Below are 18,940 nucleotides of genomic sequence, written 5' to 3' on the forward strand. Positions count from 1 at the left end.
ATGCTGGTCAACCTAAAATCTATATAGCCTGTATTTACTTTTTTCTCTTTTTTAAAAAAAGGCAGCTATTTTACATAGACATTTAAACACAACAAACGTTTTTAAAAACATTTTGTCGCTTGTAAACACTGGAAGAAAAAAAGTTGGCAAAACAAATAAAAACCCAGAAAAATAAGGAATACTGGAATTTGAAACATATATGCATATATATGTATATATATATTATATATATACGAAAGCTATCTATCTATACATATATATGCATATATTCCCCAATGCTGCCCAAGGGCATTCTTCCTAAAATGAAACAAATATATATTTGAATTAAAACAAGCCATACCCAAAGGGGCAAAATCTACCAGGTGTGTATCCGGCAAAAGCACTGTTAAAATAAACTTTGGGAAGCCCTCAGCCTTCCCACTCATTGCAAAGGTGCTGGAGCAAAAGAAGCTCAGGGAGGATTCTGCCCTGGGACTTCAGAACACAAGACAGAACTCGGTTTGGAAAGGCAAACACATCTTCCCATACAGAACAAATTCAAAGCCAATGGGAAGGAGGGGGAAAAATTAACTTACTTCTGAGAGCTTACAGATTTTTCTCAACTTGACTGAAAAGTATAAAAATAAATGATTTGTGACTGGCTGCAGCGGGCAGCACAGTCGGCTCACCTCGACTTCCTAATTCTCCTCTGAATCTCCTACGCAAGCTGCAGTTCATTTTTGTTTTCAACTCTGCATGGATATTTTGCAAGGACTGTGGTGTCCTAATGGGGTCATGGGCTTATCCTTAAAAAAAAAAAAAGTATTATATTTTTTAAAAGCAAGTGCACAAGAAATAAAAATGTTTCCTACAAACCTACAAAAGCAAATATTTCCCCCTACGTATGTAATTTTGTCTGTTCTCTTTTAAAAAAGGCAAAGACACTAGAGGGGTGAGATGTGTGTCGTGTTGTAAATGCTCAGGTGAAGTTGTTCTTTCCATTTTTTATTGTGTTTTGTTTTGGCTTGCTTGCCCATCATGCTTTGCTTTCATTCTCATTTGTTTGCGTGGCTTCGTTGGGCACCGTCTTGACTTCTGCAGGGGCTGTCTTGGCTTCTGTGGCCTGAACTGCGGGCTTTTCTTCTACGGGTGTTTTCCTGTCGGAAGAGTCACCAAAACATTACTGGTTAAAGAAAGGTCAACAGCTATTGCTTGAACAGAACATGGTGGGAGAAAAAGGAGAAAAGTCCTCCACTTAGCCCATTCAGAGCACTCATCCTTCTTTATGAAGTCCCTCAAAACTAAGGGCGCAGCTTTCCTGGATTCATTTTCTTCTGTTTCTTATTTAGCCAGTCACTGACAGAAATGCTTCCATTTCTAGTTCTCATGGCTGCTAAGCAAAGTGAACCCACATTAAGACAGCAATGGTTACCAAAATGTGGGGGCACCCAAATAACTACTTCTATTTCCTTATTACATTTTTGGGCAATGAGTAGGGATTTGGGTTATGAAAGGGCAGAAGACATACAAACCAGCGTTGGGGAGGTCTATACATCTAAGCCTGAGAGCGGGCATGCGAACAAATCCAAATCTCTTTATAAACTCACGTTCTGTGTGAGTACTAAGTAACAGCTACGAGCAGTTGAAAGATTCCTGACATGAGCACCAGTGGCAGGAGCACCTCGTCCACGCTGTGCTGCGAGAGAAAGGAATTCTCTCCGGAACCAACCTCACCAAGGCCCAACTTCCCTCCCGAGTCAGACGTGGTACACCAGGGAAGGCCTCCAGCGGGTCCCTTCCCATCACCGCTCTGAGCACTCCACGCCAAGACGCGTCTTCCTGTCCCTCCGCCACCAAGTATCTTCTCCGCAGCATCTGCCAGTCAGTACTGTCTTACCATTTTGCTCCACGGAAGGGGGTGGAAAGAAGCACTTAGCTCTCGCAGGTGCTACTTCTCACTTGGAAGAGCTGCCTACAGTCCTGCATCTAATGATGAGGACAACCTTGACTACGGGCTTTGCAAAAAAAAACAACCGGGGGCACCTTCAACATTTTAGAGTCCCCCCCCCCCTCAAAAGCTTACACCCTGAAAATCTTGTTGGTCTCTAAGGTGCCACTGGACTCAAATTCTGCAGTGTTTTCTACAAGTGGCTTATTGCAAAAACCGGTTTCCAGTGCAAAGTCTTCTTCTTAGAGGCTAAGATGGTGTTGCCTGAATATCCCTAGCAGAAATAGGACAAAATTAACCAAGGACAGAAGAAGGGGGGATGTTTATTGTGGCCAGATGCAGCACCCTCTCGCCCATGGGGACTGAGTGCCTCAATTTTGGTTAGAGTGGCATGGTTAAAAGAGCCAGGTTAGCTTGCTTAGAAAAACAGCCAGGTTAAAAATTCAAAACAAACACACAGAGCCAAACACAGCACAGACTGGAGACACAGCACACGAAGAGAGGGGATTAAAGGGAGGAGGCGTACTCTGTCTTTGCAGGTGCAGAACTTTCTGGAGTGGGAGCTGCAACTTGGCCTGCAGCCCCAGGGGCGGAAGCCGCTGTGCCCAGAGCAGCAAACACATCCTTGGCGAGGTCAATGTCTGGGGTCTTGAAGGTCCCTTCGTCCATTTTAAAGTCCTCATTTTGAGTAGGATTTGTGGGCCCCCCTGTGGTGGGCTCGCTCTTCTGGTTTGCTGGACTCTTGGCAGCCTCTGTGGGACTCTTCATGGCACTGGGTGGTGTGGCTTCCTTTCCAGGGCTTTTCACGCTGGAGGCCTCCTGCTTTGGCTCGGAAGAGGCTGGGGGGCTGGTGGGATTAGGGGGTGGGGGGGCAGGGGATTTGCTAGCTGCTGCGGGAGCCTTGGACGCCTCTGGGGCGTGGGCATTGCTGCTGGGGCTCAGCACTGTCCCTTGGCTTGTCAGGACACTCGATGACAAGTTGCCGGTGGCTGGAGCAGAAGCCGGGGTGTCACTGAGGTCCACAAGGGGAGCGACTTTGGGAGTGGAGGCGGGTGGTGGCGAAGAAGCCACGGTGGTTTTAGGTGTGCCGTGGCTGGGCGCCACCGAATTGGAGTCGGGCATGGGCGTGGCTGGCAAGGTGATGCTTGAGGTGAGGGTGGTGGTCTCGCTGGTGGGGCTATTCTGAGCTGTGGCAAAAGTCTCAGTGATCGTGTCAGAGTTAGTGGTGACGGTGGTGACGGACGGCAGCATGTCCTCAGCAGCGGCTGCAGCATCGGCAGGGTGCCTGTGAGGGGGGACAAGAAATAAAAGGGGGGAGAGAGGAAGAGAGAGGAAGAGAGAGAGAGAAACGGACAATGAAGCCCATGGAAGCAGCAGGCAGTTGTGTGAGTTGATGAGACTCCAGAAACCACATGCAGTTATTCAGCGCAGAGAGAGAGAGAGAGAGGGAGGCAGACAGACAGGGCAGTGAGAGCGCATCGGTCTTTGGGAGGCAAGGCTGGCTGGCTGGAGGAGGGAGCCTGGAGATCAGGGCCAGCGGAAAGAGCATGCCCTGCAATTCTAAACACGACGAGAATGCCCTCAGCCCAAACCCACTGCCTGGCTGGAGGATGCTGAACTGCCGCCCTTGCATCTTCCCTCCCATGGAGGAATCTCACACACAGAGCTCTCGCACGGCCAACAGGCCTGCAGAGGAACTTGTCTTCCACAGGCTGGAAGCTGCCCAGGGAGGCGGCTCCCTTCCCAGAGACAGAGGCGCACACTGGGGGAGCGTCCGACACTGTTCCCCACATACTCAGGCTCCGTTAACGGCGTGGTCTCATTGGGCTCTGTGTGTTTCCCTCCGTCATGGTTTGGGGTCCGTTCCTCCTCCGTTCGCACCTCCACAATGGGCTCTTTTGATTCATCCTTCCTGTAGAAGAGAAATGTTACATATGTTAGGTTCACTGTCCCGTTTTCAGACATCAACTTTCCTTGCCTTGGAATCTGCTTTTTCCCAAGAGACAGTCAGAGAAGAAGAAGCCTTGTAGGGGAGGGAACTATAACAAAACTTAAAACAAAGACCAGAGAGGGAAGAAGCCTGGATGAGAAAAAAAGGTCACACAGCCACAAACACTTGGGATAATCGAGTGCCGGTCAAGAGCCACTTTTCCTGCAGGGCCCCTCTAGCCTAGGGTTGGCGAGGGTGGGGGCTGGCAGCATGGAGGGTGTGATGATGCCACTTCCAGGAAAGAAACCTAGAAGGGACAGAAGAGATCTAGGAATCACCTGATACTATATGGTTTTACCAGAATATTTTACAATTCCTAGAACTATCCACCATCACTTTTACTTCCATCATCACTCCTGCAATGCCACTGAATTTTTTAAATTTTTTTCCCCCAACTGTCACTTGGAGCTGTGGCAGGCAACTAGGGTTGCCAGGTCTCTATACCCTCCCGGTGGTGGTGGGGACCTTGTACTCACTAGGACTGCGGTCTTCACGTGTGCGCTTTCCCAGTGCTGACAGAATGAGATCACTGCCGGATGTGATCTCATCGCTCCCACGCTTCACACAGAGCCAATTCCGCCCGTCTGGGGCCAAAACTGGCCCCCATGAAGTGCACTCCTGCGGCCAGTACAGTAACATCGGTTCAGGAAGTGACATCATTGTGCTCTGCTGGGAATGCGTCTGCTGAGTGCCTGGGTTGCCTACTGGCCGAGGGTGACCAGTGGGCAATTTACCAACTCCTATTGATCGCCAGCGAGACTGACCACCACTGCCAGACAACTGGGAACTCTACAGGCAACAGGAGTTGGGGCAAGGGATTCTTTGTCCACACTCGGCCAATACGCTCGCCTCGCCTCTTTGAATGGCTTGTCAGTAACTTTTGCCCCCTCTGGTACTGCTTTATCCACAACTCTTTTGCTTCTAGGCTGTTGCGTCTCAGAAGGCTTGATTCAACCCAGAGACTGCTAGTCTCTGACCCCCAACGTAGACCAAGAGAGCAATCATAAGCATGTTTCATTTTATTCCATGGGGCTCATTCCCAGGAAAGCGTTCTTAAGATTGTATCCTAACCAGGGCTTTTTTTCTGGGGAAAGAGGTGGTGGAACTCAGTGGGTTGCCCTCAGAGAAAATGGTCACATGGCTGGTGGCCCCACCCCCTGATCTCCAGACAAAGGGGAGTTTAGATTGCCTTCCGCGCCGCTGAGCGGCGTGGAGGGCAATCGCAACTCCCCTCTGTCTGGAGATCGGGGGGCGGGGCCACCAGCCATGTGACCATTTTCAAGAGGTTCCGGAACTCCGTTCCCCCTGAAAAAAAGCCCTGATCCTAACAACAGGAAACCAGCTGGCCTCTGGGCAGATGAGGAAAACTGCCAAACCAGGCCGCCCAGAGGCCTTCCCCTTCTCAGGAGACTCTCTGGGCATGCAGAAACACAAAGCTTTATAGATCAACCCAAAGGAAATGCAGAAGGCTGAAGATGCTCCAGAAGTGACCAAATGTTGAAAACTGCTGAGTCTTTGTTAAAAAGGAGGAAGGATCTCGTGAGGCTTCAGAGGGTGCCTGGGGGAGATTTGGGGGAATGAGGTTGGATGTCCAAATTGTCCCTGATTTCCACCTGCTGGTACTATACTCCTGGAACAGAATGTGAAACACACCTGAGGATGGGGCAGGGGGGCTCTGGAAGGGACTGATTTGTGGCACAGCCTACACTGGTCATTACAGCAAATGATTGCATGATTTCACCATGCAAACTAGCACCCTCCTTCTAGATCTGGCCCCCGTTGAGGGATACCCTCCTTTTTAAAGGGGAGGGCCATGAAGACTAAGCAGGCCCTCTCAGTAACTGCACCAATTCCAGGGAAACTGGCCATATCACACCTGACTGGCCTCCTTTCCCACTAGACCAGGAACCCAGTTCTTTGGAAGAGCTTTCCCTGAATCTGGCTAGAGGGCTGTCTCTGCCAAGTTGCAATAGAAACCGTTTTTGTTTGGGGGAATCCGTTCAGTGAGATTTGACGATTCGTGTGTTTGCACTGAAAAGGGTTAAATTATAAGCATTACAATTCCCACAGCAGGAACGAATTCAGAGTTAACTGCCGGCAACCTCTGGGTTCCCCACGACCTAGGAGGCTAGACACTCTGCAGCCACAGATAGTCTCTGTGCAGACTCACTGCAAAGACAGCAGCTTGGAGCATGGGATAATGGAAGGAACAGTTGGCGGAAGGAAGATAGGATGGCTCCAGAGCAGGTAACTCATCCCACCCACCACTCACCCCCAGGGAATTCTGAGCTTCCAGTTACTCACGAAAAAGCCGCCTTTCCCTCTTCCATGTCCTTGCCCTTTGCCCCAGGCCCAGATTTGCCACACAGGTTGACGGCAATGCACATCAAGAGACCGCATTTGTTTAGGAAGTAGCAGGTGATGTCCACGGCCACCAGTAAGACGACAAAGATGACAATGAGGATGCCCACGATGGCAGCGGTGCTCAGTCCAGACGTAGGACTTGTGCTGGCTTTAAGAACCAAAAGAAGGGGAAGATGACACAGCAGTTAGGCAAAGTGGTGCAGCCTTGTCCTGTATGCACACACTCCTGTCTGTTTCCCAGATTGCAGGATTATGGGCTGTATGTACAGTAGGAGAACATATCCTTTGCTCCAGGTGAATGTTAGCACAATACGGCCTACTTCTTCTCTTCCCACAATGCCTCATTCCAGCAGCAAGAAAGATACTTGCTGCTGTCTAGAATGTTGAGCAGATTAAGACTCAGTGATCTTCTCAAAAACTTTGGAGTAGAAAAACGAGAGCAGACCCTTCCTGCCTAAGTCTATCAGGAACATCCCCTCGTTTAGTATTGCTTGGGCTCAGTGGACTTTATATTAATAATTGATTTATATACCTCCCTTCAGAATGACTTAACACCCACTCAGAGTGGTTTACAAAGTATGTTATTGTCCCCACAACAACACCCTGTGAGGTGGGTGGGGTTGAGAGAGCTCTGAGAGAGCTGCGACTTACCCAAGGTCACTCAGCTGGCTTCAAGTGGAGGAGTGGGGAATCAAACCCAGTTCTCCAGATTAGAGTCCTGCACTCTAAACCACTACACCAAAGGCATGTTAAAGGCTTCTGCCAGTATAAGGCAAAACCCTTCTGCCAGCATAATCCAAATTCACAAAGAAACGGCATCCCAGCAGCCCACAGCATACTCAAGGACGGTGTCCTTCTGATGCCCTAATGTAAGGAGGAAGTCAGCCCAAGTATAATCACCATGAGCAGAGTATACAATGAAAGCATAGCTAGACTTTGGTTCTCAGAATAAAGCTCGGCCAGGTGTTGTCTCAGACCTGTCAGAAGAATAAGCAAGTCCTCATCCCACGAGGAGGTGCTGCTAACTCATCCACGTCTCTTTTGCCTTGGGCATGCAGAGAGAAAATGCAAAAGCAAACAAAACCCCTACATCTAAATATCTAAATCTAAATGGGATGTTATTATATTATTATTATTATAAAACTTCCAACAGGTTCTAGGGCATTAAACAGACATATAAACGGGTTTCTGCAAATCTACCTTTCAGTTATGAGTCACAAGTGTTTCTTGCTTCTTTTAACTAACCGACGACTATTTATTTGAATCAAAACTGGTGTGAGCATGCTTAGTGTTAAGGCCAGCACTTGTTCAGTCTGAACTAGGGTTAACTCTAGTTTGGGGCAATTAAGGTCATGGTTAGAGGAGCAAGAATTCTGCTACACATAGTAAAGATGTGCTTCAGAGAATCAAGGTTAATAACTATTTGGCTCATCCTACGAAACACTGATATGTGTTGAGTGAAAGTTGGGGGAGGAGCAGCAGGAAATTTGGAAGGGGCAGTCATCATTCATCACCCCTGAGTCGTCCAGGAATTTTGTCCCGTGTCATTCTTGTGAATGCAGACCATATTCCTCTCCTTGTATTAACTGACTTGCAATTACCTCACATTCAAACAACAAAAAGACTCTCACCCGTTGGCTGTACTCCTTTCTGCTTGCACCATGACTAAGGGAAAGGGCTGGGCGCAGCTCCCAGGGGACTGAGAATTAACTTTAACTGGGAAGTCACCTGAGCTACTGCTTTACTGTCAGGTGGAGGAATGGCATCTCCAGTTACTGAGTACTGTCGAGAGGGATGGCTGGTGATAACTGAAAAGTCCTCACTACCAGCTTGTGAACTTCCCTGAGGCATCTCATTAGCGGCCGTCGGCAGAGAGAATGGCCCACCAAGGTGGGGCTTGAGTCAGACCTCTATAACCATTCTTGCAACTTGAGCCTGGAAACAAGACCGAGGCAGACATGGTACAGCAAGACATGGCCCCAGTCCAGGATTTCCAGACCCCACAGCAGTCAGGGCTCCCTTCTTTGCAAAAGCTCTGGTGCAGGAGGCATCTTTCATCAGCAGCACATCCATGCTCAAAGTCCTCTTCACAGCCAGCACTTCACAACTCCCAGTAGCTACCTGACAGCTCTGTTCACGCACCATTTCATGGTTATTGTGTTACAGACGAGTTCTCCGAGGCCCACCAGAGCCAGAACTCTCCCTGTTACCTGGATCTGGCTTTTCGTGACCTTGATACCTGCCAGTGGACAAGTCCAGCTCTAGCTCAGCCTCATTCATCCAAATCCTGACTGGTACCCCCGGCTCTCAGCATACACAACACAAGGCTTCCCCGGTAATGCATGTGAACCAAAAACTTTGGTCTCCTCTGCTCTGCGTCAACAGGAAAGGCAGAATCGAGGCACAAGCTCTCCACTTTGGCTGGTAAAGTCGGCCTCTGGCATTGAAAGTCCATTATGTGCTCCACAGAACGTCTCCACCAGCCAGATCAGCTCTCTGCCAGGATGCATAATTAAACAAATTCATCACCCTTGCTTCTTGCGCAGAAAGGGGAGCAAACGCATCCCCTCCTCTAATGCATTCCAAATCCACACATGGATTATCCAGCTGCTTTAACAACCTTCTGCCTCCTTCCCAGAGGAGGAGCTCTAGCAAGTGAGTCTAATCTTTCCTTCTCCATCTCATCTCAAACTTCCTGTCAAGAAAATCCAAGGTGAGCCATTCGGCAGGCCTACGGAACACACAAATAGTACCCGTGTTCGGAGATAGTATACCTCTGCGCACTGGATTCTGGTGACGGCTTATCACTTTCATACCTTGCTTGGGAGGTGCTAGCTGTAGCCTAGGGGCATTTCATGTCTAAGGGATCTCAGGTGTTGGGAGAGACCCTGCCCGAGACCTTGGAGAGATACTGCCAACAGACACTGCTGAGCTAGATCAGGGGCCCCCAACCTTTTTGAGCTTGCTGGCACCTTGGGAATTCTGACACAGGGGTGGTGGTGTGTGGTTGCACCACCTGGCTGCTGCAGGAGGCCACACACTCAGAGGAAGTCCAAGCGCATGGGAGAAGAAGACAAATTTAAAGAATACACTGCGAAAGAGGAACAAGAGAATAAAACCAACACCGTGGTGTTGACTGACGCCAAAACCACAGTATTTTAATCTGCACAGCCAACTGGATCTCCAGGGGCTAATGAGAAGTCCTGCTAGGCAAGAGTCACACTTGAGTCACACTTTTGGAAAACACATGGCAGGCACCAGGTAAGATGCTGGTGGCCCATGGGGATCCTTGAGCTAGATGGACCGATGGGCTAACTCGGGTAAGGCATTTTCCTGTGCTTCCAGAGGCATTGAATTGAGGCTCCTGTGCTGTGACGGAGGAGGACATGAATTCAGGGTGACAAAGAACATGGTTCTGTCATCATGCTGTTCTTTGGCTTTTGGCAATTCACTTACCACCCCCCCTCTCCAGGCCTCCATTTCCCTTCTTGTCCTCTGCTGCTCCTCTGAATACTTGTTTATAAGCATAAGGGACTTTAGACAGACAGCTGGAAGGCTGAGCACCTGTTCCGGCGTGGGACATCCCACAAAGAACAGGGAGCTCTGGAGCAAGTCTCACCCTTTCTTAGACTTCCTTGGCTAGCTGAGGTTTTTGCATCTAGTTGCTGATCTGGATCTTTCTACGTCCTACTCCTAATACAGAGGCTGCTATACAAGTGCAGAGCACATTATGGCTCTAATCTGGACACTTCCATGCAAAAAGCCCATGCGAGATGCCATGCCTGGCACGAAGTGATAGGCATCAAAGCTCAATGTTTTCCCACTGCATCCCCTGGGATGAAGTTGGCTTTCTAGAAGTTTGGCTTATAGGAGTCAAGTCCTGTGGCACCTTAAAGACCAACAAGTATCTGAAGAAGGCAGCTTGACACTTGAAAGCTTGACACCTTGGAAATGTTGTTGGTCTTTACGGTACTACTGGTCTTGAATCTTGCTCTTCTACTGCAGACCAATACGGCTACCCATCGGAACCTAGAAATAAGGAAGTAAGAAACTGACAATAAAATCATAGGATACCAGGTGACCTCCAGGAATTCTGGTAGAAATTGTTCTGGATTGACTGGGCCAGAAACAGTCTCCTAAAGCACTTATTACCAAAGACCTAACACAACTGACTCCATATGCATAACGCTTTTAAAGTGATGCTGGTATGCCCCTTCCAGAAATCACTATTTTTTTTTTTGTTCTCACTTGCGATAAAAACAAACAGTTGGGATCTGAGGCTGTGGTCTGAATATGAAATCTGAGAAAAACTCATCTCTCTGCTGATCAGCTGACTTTGGGTGCAGAGACACACACTCATAATTTGATCTGTGAACCTGCTACGGAAGTCCATTGACTGCGTCTGGTTTAGACATGCATCCCTCTCTTCAGGATGGTCTCTTCAAGGTCTGAAGCAGAAACCAGTCGTACCCATCAGTCACTCGCTATCGTAAGAAAGAATGACGTTTAATGGACACGACGCTCCTATACTGTGCTTTTAAATAAGGAAAGATGGGAAGTCTCCCTGACACATGGAGAGCATGCTTTCAAATCTGTCATTCTCTTCTGCAGAAGTTTGGACATCTATGCCAATTAACAGAGTTAGCATGTGGTTAGCTATTGAGGGAGCTGAATCACAAAGAGGGCCGCATGATTTATATTCATTTTTGCCAGGCGTAATCGGAGAGATTCATATGAAGTTTAATAGCCTAGGGACATCGGTCAGATTTCAGATAAAGCCTAGAGTAAGGCTTATAAGTTAATTATGTCATGTGCCTCTCTGAGAGAAGTATAACAGTGCATTTCTAAGCAGAGTTACACCCTTCACATTTCGTTGAAGTAAAGAGGCTTAAAAGGCACAACTCAGCTTAGAATGCCCTGTAAAATACTATGTGGGTGGTATTTGACTCCACAGATTACACAAGGTATATATATCAAACAAATGATTTAAAAGTCTGAAATGTCAAGATGTGCATGCAGATTTCAAGAACGTGTCATGGTGATATTACACTGTGTAAAATAAAAAAATAAAAAGTAAAATTTATTGATCTCAAACTGAAGGAATCATCTCAACAAGCAAAAAAGAAACATTCATCCTTAACTGTTTTATGCAGAATATGGAATAGAGATTAAACTGTTGCAGAATTTGTTGATAGCTGCTAAAATTGTATGGGTGCATTACTGGAAGAAGGTCACATCTCCCTCAAGATCAGAATAGCTCACCAAAGTACCGAATTTATTGGAATTGGACATTTTAAATGGAGAAATCATAAAAATAAAGGACAAGCATTATATTAATAGGGAAACTGTGAGTAAATTGAATCCTTTCATAAACGTTTGAAACTCTAGAAAAGACAATTCCAAAATGGAAAATATTTCTCAAAAAAAGGTAGAGGGCACAAGATACACCTGGCTTTTCCAACTGCTTAGTCTTTAATGTGCTCTGTTTTATTTTACGCCTGTCATTATAGTGCGGTGATACCCGCCCCCCTTCCCCACCCCCCACTTTTAAGGAATACTTCTTAACACCCTTTCAGTAACAGATTGGGCAGTTTTGTACTAATGCCCAAAACATCTTGTGCCTCAACCCACCAGGAATCTCTTCTGCAAAAAATCCAGCAGACTCTCACAGTTTGGCTGCGCTTCCTCCCTGGAAATGCTGATCAGTTAAGATAGCACGGCTCTAGTTGTGATGGTGGGTATGAGAGAGACGACCAAAAGGAAGCAGGTAGGGTTGCCAACTCAGAGCTGGGGTGGAAACTGAGAGAGGACCTCAGCATGGTGGGATGCCATAGAGTGCACTCTCCAAAGCAGCCATTTTCTCCTGGGGAACTTAGGCATATTGTCTGGAGGCGAGTTGTAATTCTGGCAACCCTAGAAGCAGGTAACCCACATCCTTTTTTTGAAGATCCAATCCTCAGCCTACAAAACAGGCAGGTGACCCTGGTGGCAACTCGTTCTGCCCACCTGCACCGGATGTTAGGATCCTCAAGCACCACTTCCTAAAATACAACATGGGCATTCTAGAGGTCCTGGTGTCTGGAGCTCCATTCCATTTTTTGGCTCACCCACTACAGTGCTCTGGTTCCATCAAATCGAGTTTGCAGTCATGTGCCCTGCAATGTGACGACTGAAGGGGTGTTGCATGAGGCAAAATTAAAGAGCGAAAGAACCACCATATGCATGAACCCTCAGGCCTCACGTAAGAACCCTCAGGCCTTATGTTCCAAAGAATGACTGCCACGACCGATTCCTTTGTAACACAGTGTGGTGGCGAAGGGGAAAATGCAGCCCTAGCATTGCCACCTCTGCAGAGAGACAATGTATTAGAACACCACGTCCATCCACGACTGTAGGGCATTTGGATATGCTGCAAGTGCACACAGCACAGCAAGCAGACAGCACTCCACACTGGACCTACACACTTGTATGTGTAGAAACCAAACCACCAAAAAGGAGCCTTTCCTATTAAGTTATGGAACCCTACCCCCCCAAAATGAGGCTGTGGAGGGGTCCAAGAGAAAAGATGGTGAATTGCCAGTGGAAAGGACAACAAAATGGTTTATTTGGCAACGGAAGTGGAGAGAGAAAAAAGAGTACAGCATGGGCTTTCGTTTTTCATATCACAAGGAGAAACCTGCCAGCTGGATCCCTGGCTGAGACGTTTCATGAAAAAGCCTAAGAGACACAACTACACAGTAAAAACGACACATCTCAAAACGGCTTGGTCTTTCTCTATTTCTCCTCTTTTTTTAATAATGCAAATGTGTAAACATAATAAAAGTCAATTACGCATCGCTGCTGTGTGAATAGCAAATGTGCCAGAATAAAGCAGGATAAATGCTGGCCAATCTCAGTACCTGGACTGGAACAGTCTGCCCAGCAGTGCCAGGGTACAAACACTGAGGTTGGTTTTAGTAAGATGGGGAGCTGCTTGTCCACACGTAGAATGAATGACCTCCATTGAGGAACACAGGCTAGAGTGAAACGGCGTCATGGAAACTCAGGAGCTTGGCAGCCCTCCAGTAACGCCCCAGTGCGTGTGGGAGGGAAGCAGCGGGAGGGGTTGCATAGAACTGTGTGGACTGAAATAAGTTTGGACAGCATTCCCTGGGGCTGGCTTCTTGATAAACAAAGCTGGAACCATCACTGCACTGGGTGAACATGAACTTCCTGTGACAGCAGCTGCAGCATCTTTATTTTTTTATTGCAAGAGAATGCAGGAAAGATTGAAGAGCAGATTCCTGGTGCGAGAATTCAACAGCAGACTCCATCTTAATACGCCATAGATTCTGCACTTCTGCATCCCCAAATGTTGTACCCACACAAAATATTGATGCCGTTTCCCGGATGCAGACCTTCCCTTACTGACTATGTCTGAGCTGAGCAGAGAGCATTAACAGTTCTTCTTTTCAGCTGCTTCTTTCTAAAGGAGGAAAGGGCTCAAAAGTGCGATGTGTACCTATCGCTCCAGCAACACCACGCCAAACGCTACATTTTAAGGGGCTGCCAGAAGAACGGGGTGTTTCCTGCAGAGCTCTGCAGTCTCCGAGGGCACACAGGTACTAATCTAATGCAGCCCATTGCCCTCAAGCAGAATGTCCTATGCGAAAAGTATTCCTGAACAGGGACACTGATCGTTGTCATCCCCACTGGAATTCAGAGCAGAATCCAGGGTTCCCACTGGGTGGATCAATTTCCAAACCAAACCTGGAACCCTCTGATTTCTGGTGGGCTCCAGGCCAGGTCTGAGAGGAACGTGTGAGGCAGGGCACACCCCTCGCCGGCCCTCATGCTCCATGTGTCTGTTTTTGAATATCCCTGCAGGCAACGCTAAGAAATAGGAATTCTTTCGGTTCCAGCCTGAGTGGTTCAGATGACCAGAAAACCATTTGCTGCACAGTCCATGAAAACAAACTGCAGAGCAACTGGAGGTTGCTTATCCCTGCCTTTGGAAGGTGAGCGCCTGGTGACACTTCCCAGTATTGCTGACCTGACAAGTTCTGGTATGTTTGTCTGTCTGCCTTAGGTGTGTGTTTGAATACTTGTTGGGAGTTTTTAAAGAGTTCCACAAAAGCACAAACAGCAGCATCCCAGGCTCTGTCGGGAGGATGCATTTTCCTGCAGTTGCTTACTTCACTCTAGCCCTTGTTTGCTCGAGAATGATGTGCCCAGTCAGCTATGGAATGAGTATATTGATTTGGCAGGTCACAATGCTCCCAGCTAGCCATTTAACTTTGCAAGAGTGGACTGTGGCATCTTTATGGACTTCACCCCACAACAATGGAGAGTCAAAGCGTTAGTTGAGCACACACCATGCAAACCAGTACTGGCCGGCTGTTCATTGTGCCACTGTGAGCTAGGGTTCCCAGAGCATTGACAAATGCCATGTGGGAGACCACACACACGAGTGTTTTTTTTTTTAAAACTGCTACCACAACCCAGAAGTTTAGGTGACAACACCCTCATCTGATGATACTGGAACTTCAAGGTGCAAAATTATAATGGAAGCAACACCAATAGAGGTGTTTACTCCACTTCTAAGAGGTTCATGCAGGTAGCATGGGAGGAACTCAACCCTAGCCAGTACTCACACTGACTTCTCCTCAGGACAAATTAGTGCAAATGAATTAGTGATCAAGCACAAGAGTACAGGCTGCTAGCAAGTTATCCAAATGGCTTGCTGTGGGCCCAAGGCCACCATTCTATGTGCCAACACACATTTTCTGACTGTGAGTGAATTTCTGCTTTGTACTTGTACTTCATGATTTGGATGTTTGCTATTGATGTTGCAGTGATTAACCTTTATTGACAAAAGCAGCTCCTTCAATGAATGGCGACTGCTTGGGTCACTCTGCTGCCATGCTCAGGATTCGGCATGGCCAGGGTGCAAGCAGGCCAAAACACAGAGGAGAAGACATGGACCGCCAGTGTGCTTTGGGGCCCCTGGTGAAAGGGAGGGCCCCTAAGGGCGCCAGGAAGTCTGAATAAGGAAGGCATCAATTGGCCTCTTTCATTTCAGCAGCAGCAACTGATGCAAGAGGCTTTCAGTCTCCTCTTTTGTACTGACAGCAGAGAAAGGGCTTGGCACTCTTTTTCGTGGCTCCAACGAAGCAGAGCCTGAAGAAGGTCTGAGAGAAATACTTGGATTCCCTGGGGCAGAGATGCTCCGTACTTCACTAAGGTCGCTCACTTTGCATTCCAAGAATCATCAGTTGTCACATCCAAGGGATGTGTTGCTGATCACAAATACGAAGCTCTGTGTAGACTTTTCCCAATGCTCAGTGACTGTTAAGTCATATTGTTGCCATGTACCGGGAATGCAACAGGATTAGTTTGTCTGGTTTCACCAGAGGGAGTTCTCACGATGGGGCCACAGACAGCCCTCACTGAAGCAACTGAATTTCTGAAGATTTTTCCATGAATGTTGGTGGTGGAATCCATCCCATCTTGGACTCCTCCAGGCAAATTAATTCATATTGATCCTCAATGTAGAGAAATGCAAAAGTCCACAATCACTAAGCAGGGGGAAGGGAGACTCATTGGAATCCACTTCCAGTTCGGGCACCTCAAGGCTGCAAGTATCAATTTTAGTCTGAAGACTCATCATTTGGATTTTTAAAATTATTTTATTGTATTTTAATTTTTTAAAAAAAACCAAATTTTTGCTGCACTATTTGCAAGGATGAACAAGCTGCCATGTGTGAAAATGTCAAGGAAGACCAGTATCTGAAGTTTTTTCTACAACAGTTTGAAAAGAATAGCCAATCCAATTACAACCAGGTTCTAAAAATGGTGTATGTATATGTGTGTGGGGGAATCAATGTATGGGACTGTAAAAAAAAAACGCGGATTTTAAACCTTTCCCCCGTATTCTTATTACAAAATAGCAATGCTCCCCCCCCCACTGATAAAATAGCAATCTCTTGTGTTCTGCACTTTATTTCCCAACCCCTCCCCCAGAACAGAAGCAATCCTTGCAAATAAGGAATTCTATCTTGCTTTCGGGCCTCAGCGTAAACCAGGGTCTTCAAAAGCAAATTTCTTTTGTTGCCGTTGTCTGCAAAAGTTTCTAAGAGAGCAAAAGTAGAGCAGCCGCAGAGAGAAGTAACGAGACCAAGGGAGACGAGGCTGCGGGACTTCCCAAAGTCGCTGCAACCGAGCAAAAATTATTCCCAGGAGAGGGGCAGAATTTTTTTTTTTAATTGAAACGACAATGTTGGTGCATGTGGCAGAGTGGATGTTTCCAGTGGGGTCCAAAGTGACATGTATGACGACAGACACAGGAAAGGAATAAGGGAGAAGGGATCGGGGAAAGAGAGAGAAAGAAAGAGAGAGAGAAAGAGAGAGAGAAAATAGATAAAAGAAAAAATAGGTCATAAATGTAGAAAAACCAATAAGAATTTTAAAAAGGTTTCTTTAACTTAGTATAAATTAAAATATCCAAAAGGTTAGAGGAACAGAACGGCGGCAGCAGCAGCAATGATGATGGAAAGGGTAGATCTGACAGCTGGTGGAGGCAGCAATAGGAGGGAGAAATCTGGGGAGGGTAGGATTAGCGAGCCAAGGACGTCGAAATGAGCGATGCAACATGGGGAGCTCAGAAGGGGAGGGGGAAGGCACATGGGAATGAACTGGTGGTGTTTGACAAGGACAGTTCTCCCTCCCCACTGGGAATCTTCTGGCAAAGAGAGAGGTCAACCCCTCTCCAGTCCCCGAAATTAGACAAACTCGCCTGGACTTGTTGAAGGCCTTGCTACCCTGCCTGGCTATCAGTTTTTGGGTGCAACCCACAAAGCATTGCTCACAAACAAGAGCCCTGTGGACCAACTCTTTACTCAAGATGTGCCAAAGACCTGGAGGCAAAAGTCAAGAGCTTGGGCCTTGTCTAATAACCCCTGGGGCGGGGGGTTGGCATCTCACACTTTGCACATAAGACATTGTCAGTAGCGTAGCTTTTGCCCAGTCAGGATCCTACAGCTGACCATGTTTTATAAATGCGCAAATCTGGACCCACCAGGCTGGAGATAGATGCCATCGAACCAGGTGGAAGTTAAGTGGAACCAGTCCAGGAGACTGTAGCAATGCAAGAAGTCCCCACCCCTCCTGTTTGGTTTGGGGAAAAAATCCTTCCAGACTCCCGAGACAGCTATCCTTAAACCTTCTTCACTTTCTCCAGTTCTCTCAATCTCAACTCCAATCAGCTTTGCCTTCTTTTCCCACTTCAATTTCCATGTGTCCTATCCTATTTTTCCTTATGCCTGCAACAGCACCCCCCCTTCCTTTTTTATTTTTCTAAATGACAGCCCACCTGTTTGGACAATCCAATCTCCTTTCCCTCATTTCTATCCTATAGCTACTGGATTCTCCCATTCCCTCCTCCTCAGTGTTAACCCCCCCCCCCCCACCCCGATCCCAGATAATGAGTCCTCCGGACAGTAACTGCTCCTTCTCAGCTCCAGGCAGCACTTTGTACACATCCTGCTCGAAATAAATGCACAACCGTAGCAGTATCACCACTCCATGGGGAAGCATTACATCCACTCTCCCCCTTCCACTCCTGTGTATGCCCCCCAGTCCACAATCTTGGCCTCTCCACAGCGAATTTCACTGTCTTGGCCTCCTTTCTAACCAAGCACCCCTTGGCAGTCCTACCCTTGCATCACACAGTACAAACACAAATCTCATACTTATTCATACATTTGCCAAAATGTTCCAACTTGAAATCTTCGTGAATTTCAGACTGCTCCCCCCTCTTCAGATCTCATTTTTGAAATCTGACTTTCAGGGATGCTCCAGCTTCGCCGCCTGCCAAACCGAGCACCTACCAAGGGCCTTCTCAGGAACTCTTTCCCTAGAGCCTTGAAATCTAACAATAATTGGGAAGGTTGGGACGGAATGAACCTGGTGGTACAATTAGGGTGATTGAAATTCAATTTTCTTGCAAACAAATATGTATGTTCCCACCACCAATTCATTTCAGCTTTATCTAGAAAATTTCCAAATAGATGAGGTAAGCTTTTGGCATGGAAAAATGGAATACCCCGAGATGGGTGGAAAGGCAGCTTAAATAAATAAAACATCATCTGTTTTAATAATGTTACTGAAATTCCCCGTTAATGAGTGTCTGCTTAGTCAGATGAATCTTTAGTTGGCAAACAGCGTTGCAGCCCCTCCCAGAAAGACTGGATAAGCAGCGGCCACCACCAAGGCCCACACGTGTCCAAGAGGCAGCCAGGTACAGTAATGGCACCGTGCTACATTCACAACACCTCAGCCTACTCCTGAGCTTGAGACTGCAGCCTTTATAGCTCCTGGCCCCTTTCTTTTATGAGTCAAAAGGAAATAAATGATATAAAATATAAACATGTGCTTAATTTGTGTAACACGTACACATCAAAGCGTTCAGCCTTCCTCGGCACACTGAGTAAGCCATCTTGAATCCTGAATTTTATTTTGGTTTTGTGCCGAGTATGGACAGCTGTAACTACTACATTTATGGGAGTTTTGTGTCCTGTTGTCTGTGCTTCAGCCTGCAGCTCACCATGCCACCTTCCAAGAGCAGAAGCTTGCTTTGGGTGCATGGTCCTACATTTTGGTGGGCGCTTCGCCACGGATTA

At 47.2% G+C, this 18,940-nt stretch overlaps 1 protein-coding gene across 10 annotated transcripts in view; it reads right to left on the reverse strand.

The window, feature by feature from the left end:
* Positions 1-986: 986 nt before the first annotated feature.
* Positions 987-18,940, reverse strand: part of NCAM1 (neural cell adhesion molecule 1) — a 261,176-nt gene continuing 243,222 nt past the window's right edge. For 5 of the 10 annotated variants that reach the window (XM_054997440.1, XM_054997444.1, XM_054997443.1 and 2 more), the window contains one exon: positions 16,247-16,472. In XM_054997440.1, the coding sequence (XP_054853415.1) occupies positions 16,393-16,472 (80 nt within the window). In that variant the 3' untranslated portion in view covers positions 16,247-16,392. Of the gene's footprint in view, positions 1,137-2,453; positions 3,213-3,722; positions 3,840-6,221; positions 6,430-16,246; positions 16,473-18,940 lie in introns of those variants that run through there. The other 5 variants (XM_054997438.1, XM_054997441.1, XM_054997437.1 and 2 more) reach the window with 2 other exon arrangements.

This window comes from Eublepharis macularius, chromosome 14 (assembly GCF_028583425.1).
Source record: "Eublepharis macularius isolate TG4126 chromosome 14, MPM_Emac_v1.0, whole genome shotgun sequence".
NCBI lineage: Eukaryota > Metazoa > Chordata > Lepidosauria > Squamata > Eublepharidae > Eublepharis > Eublepharis macularius.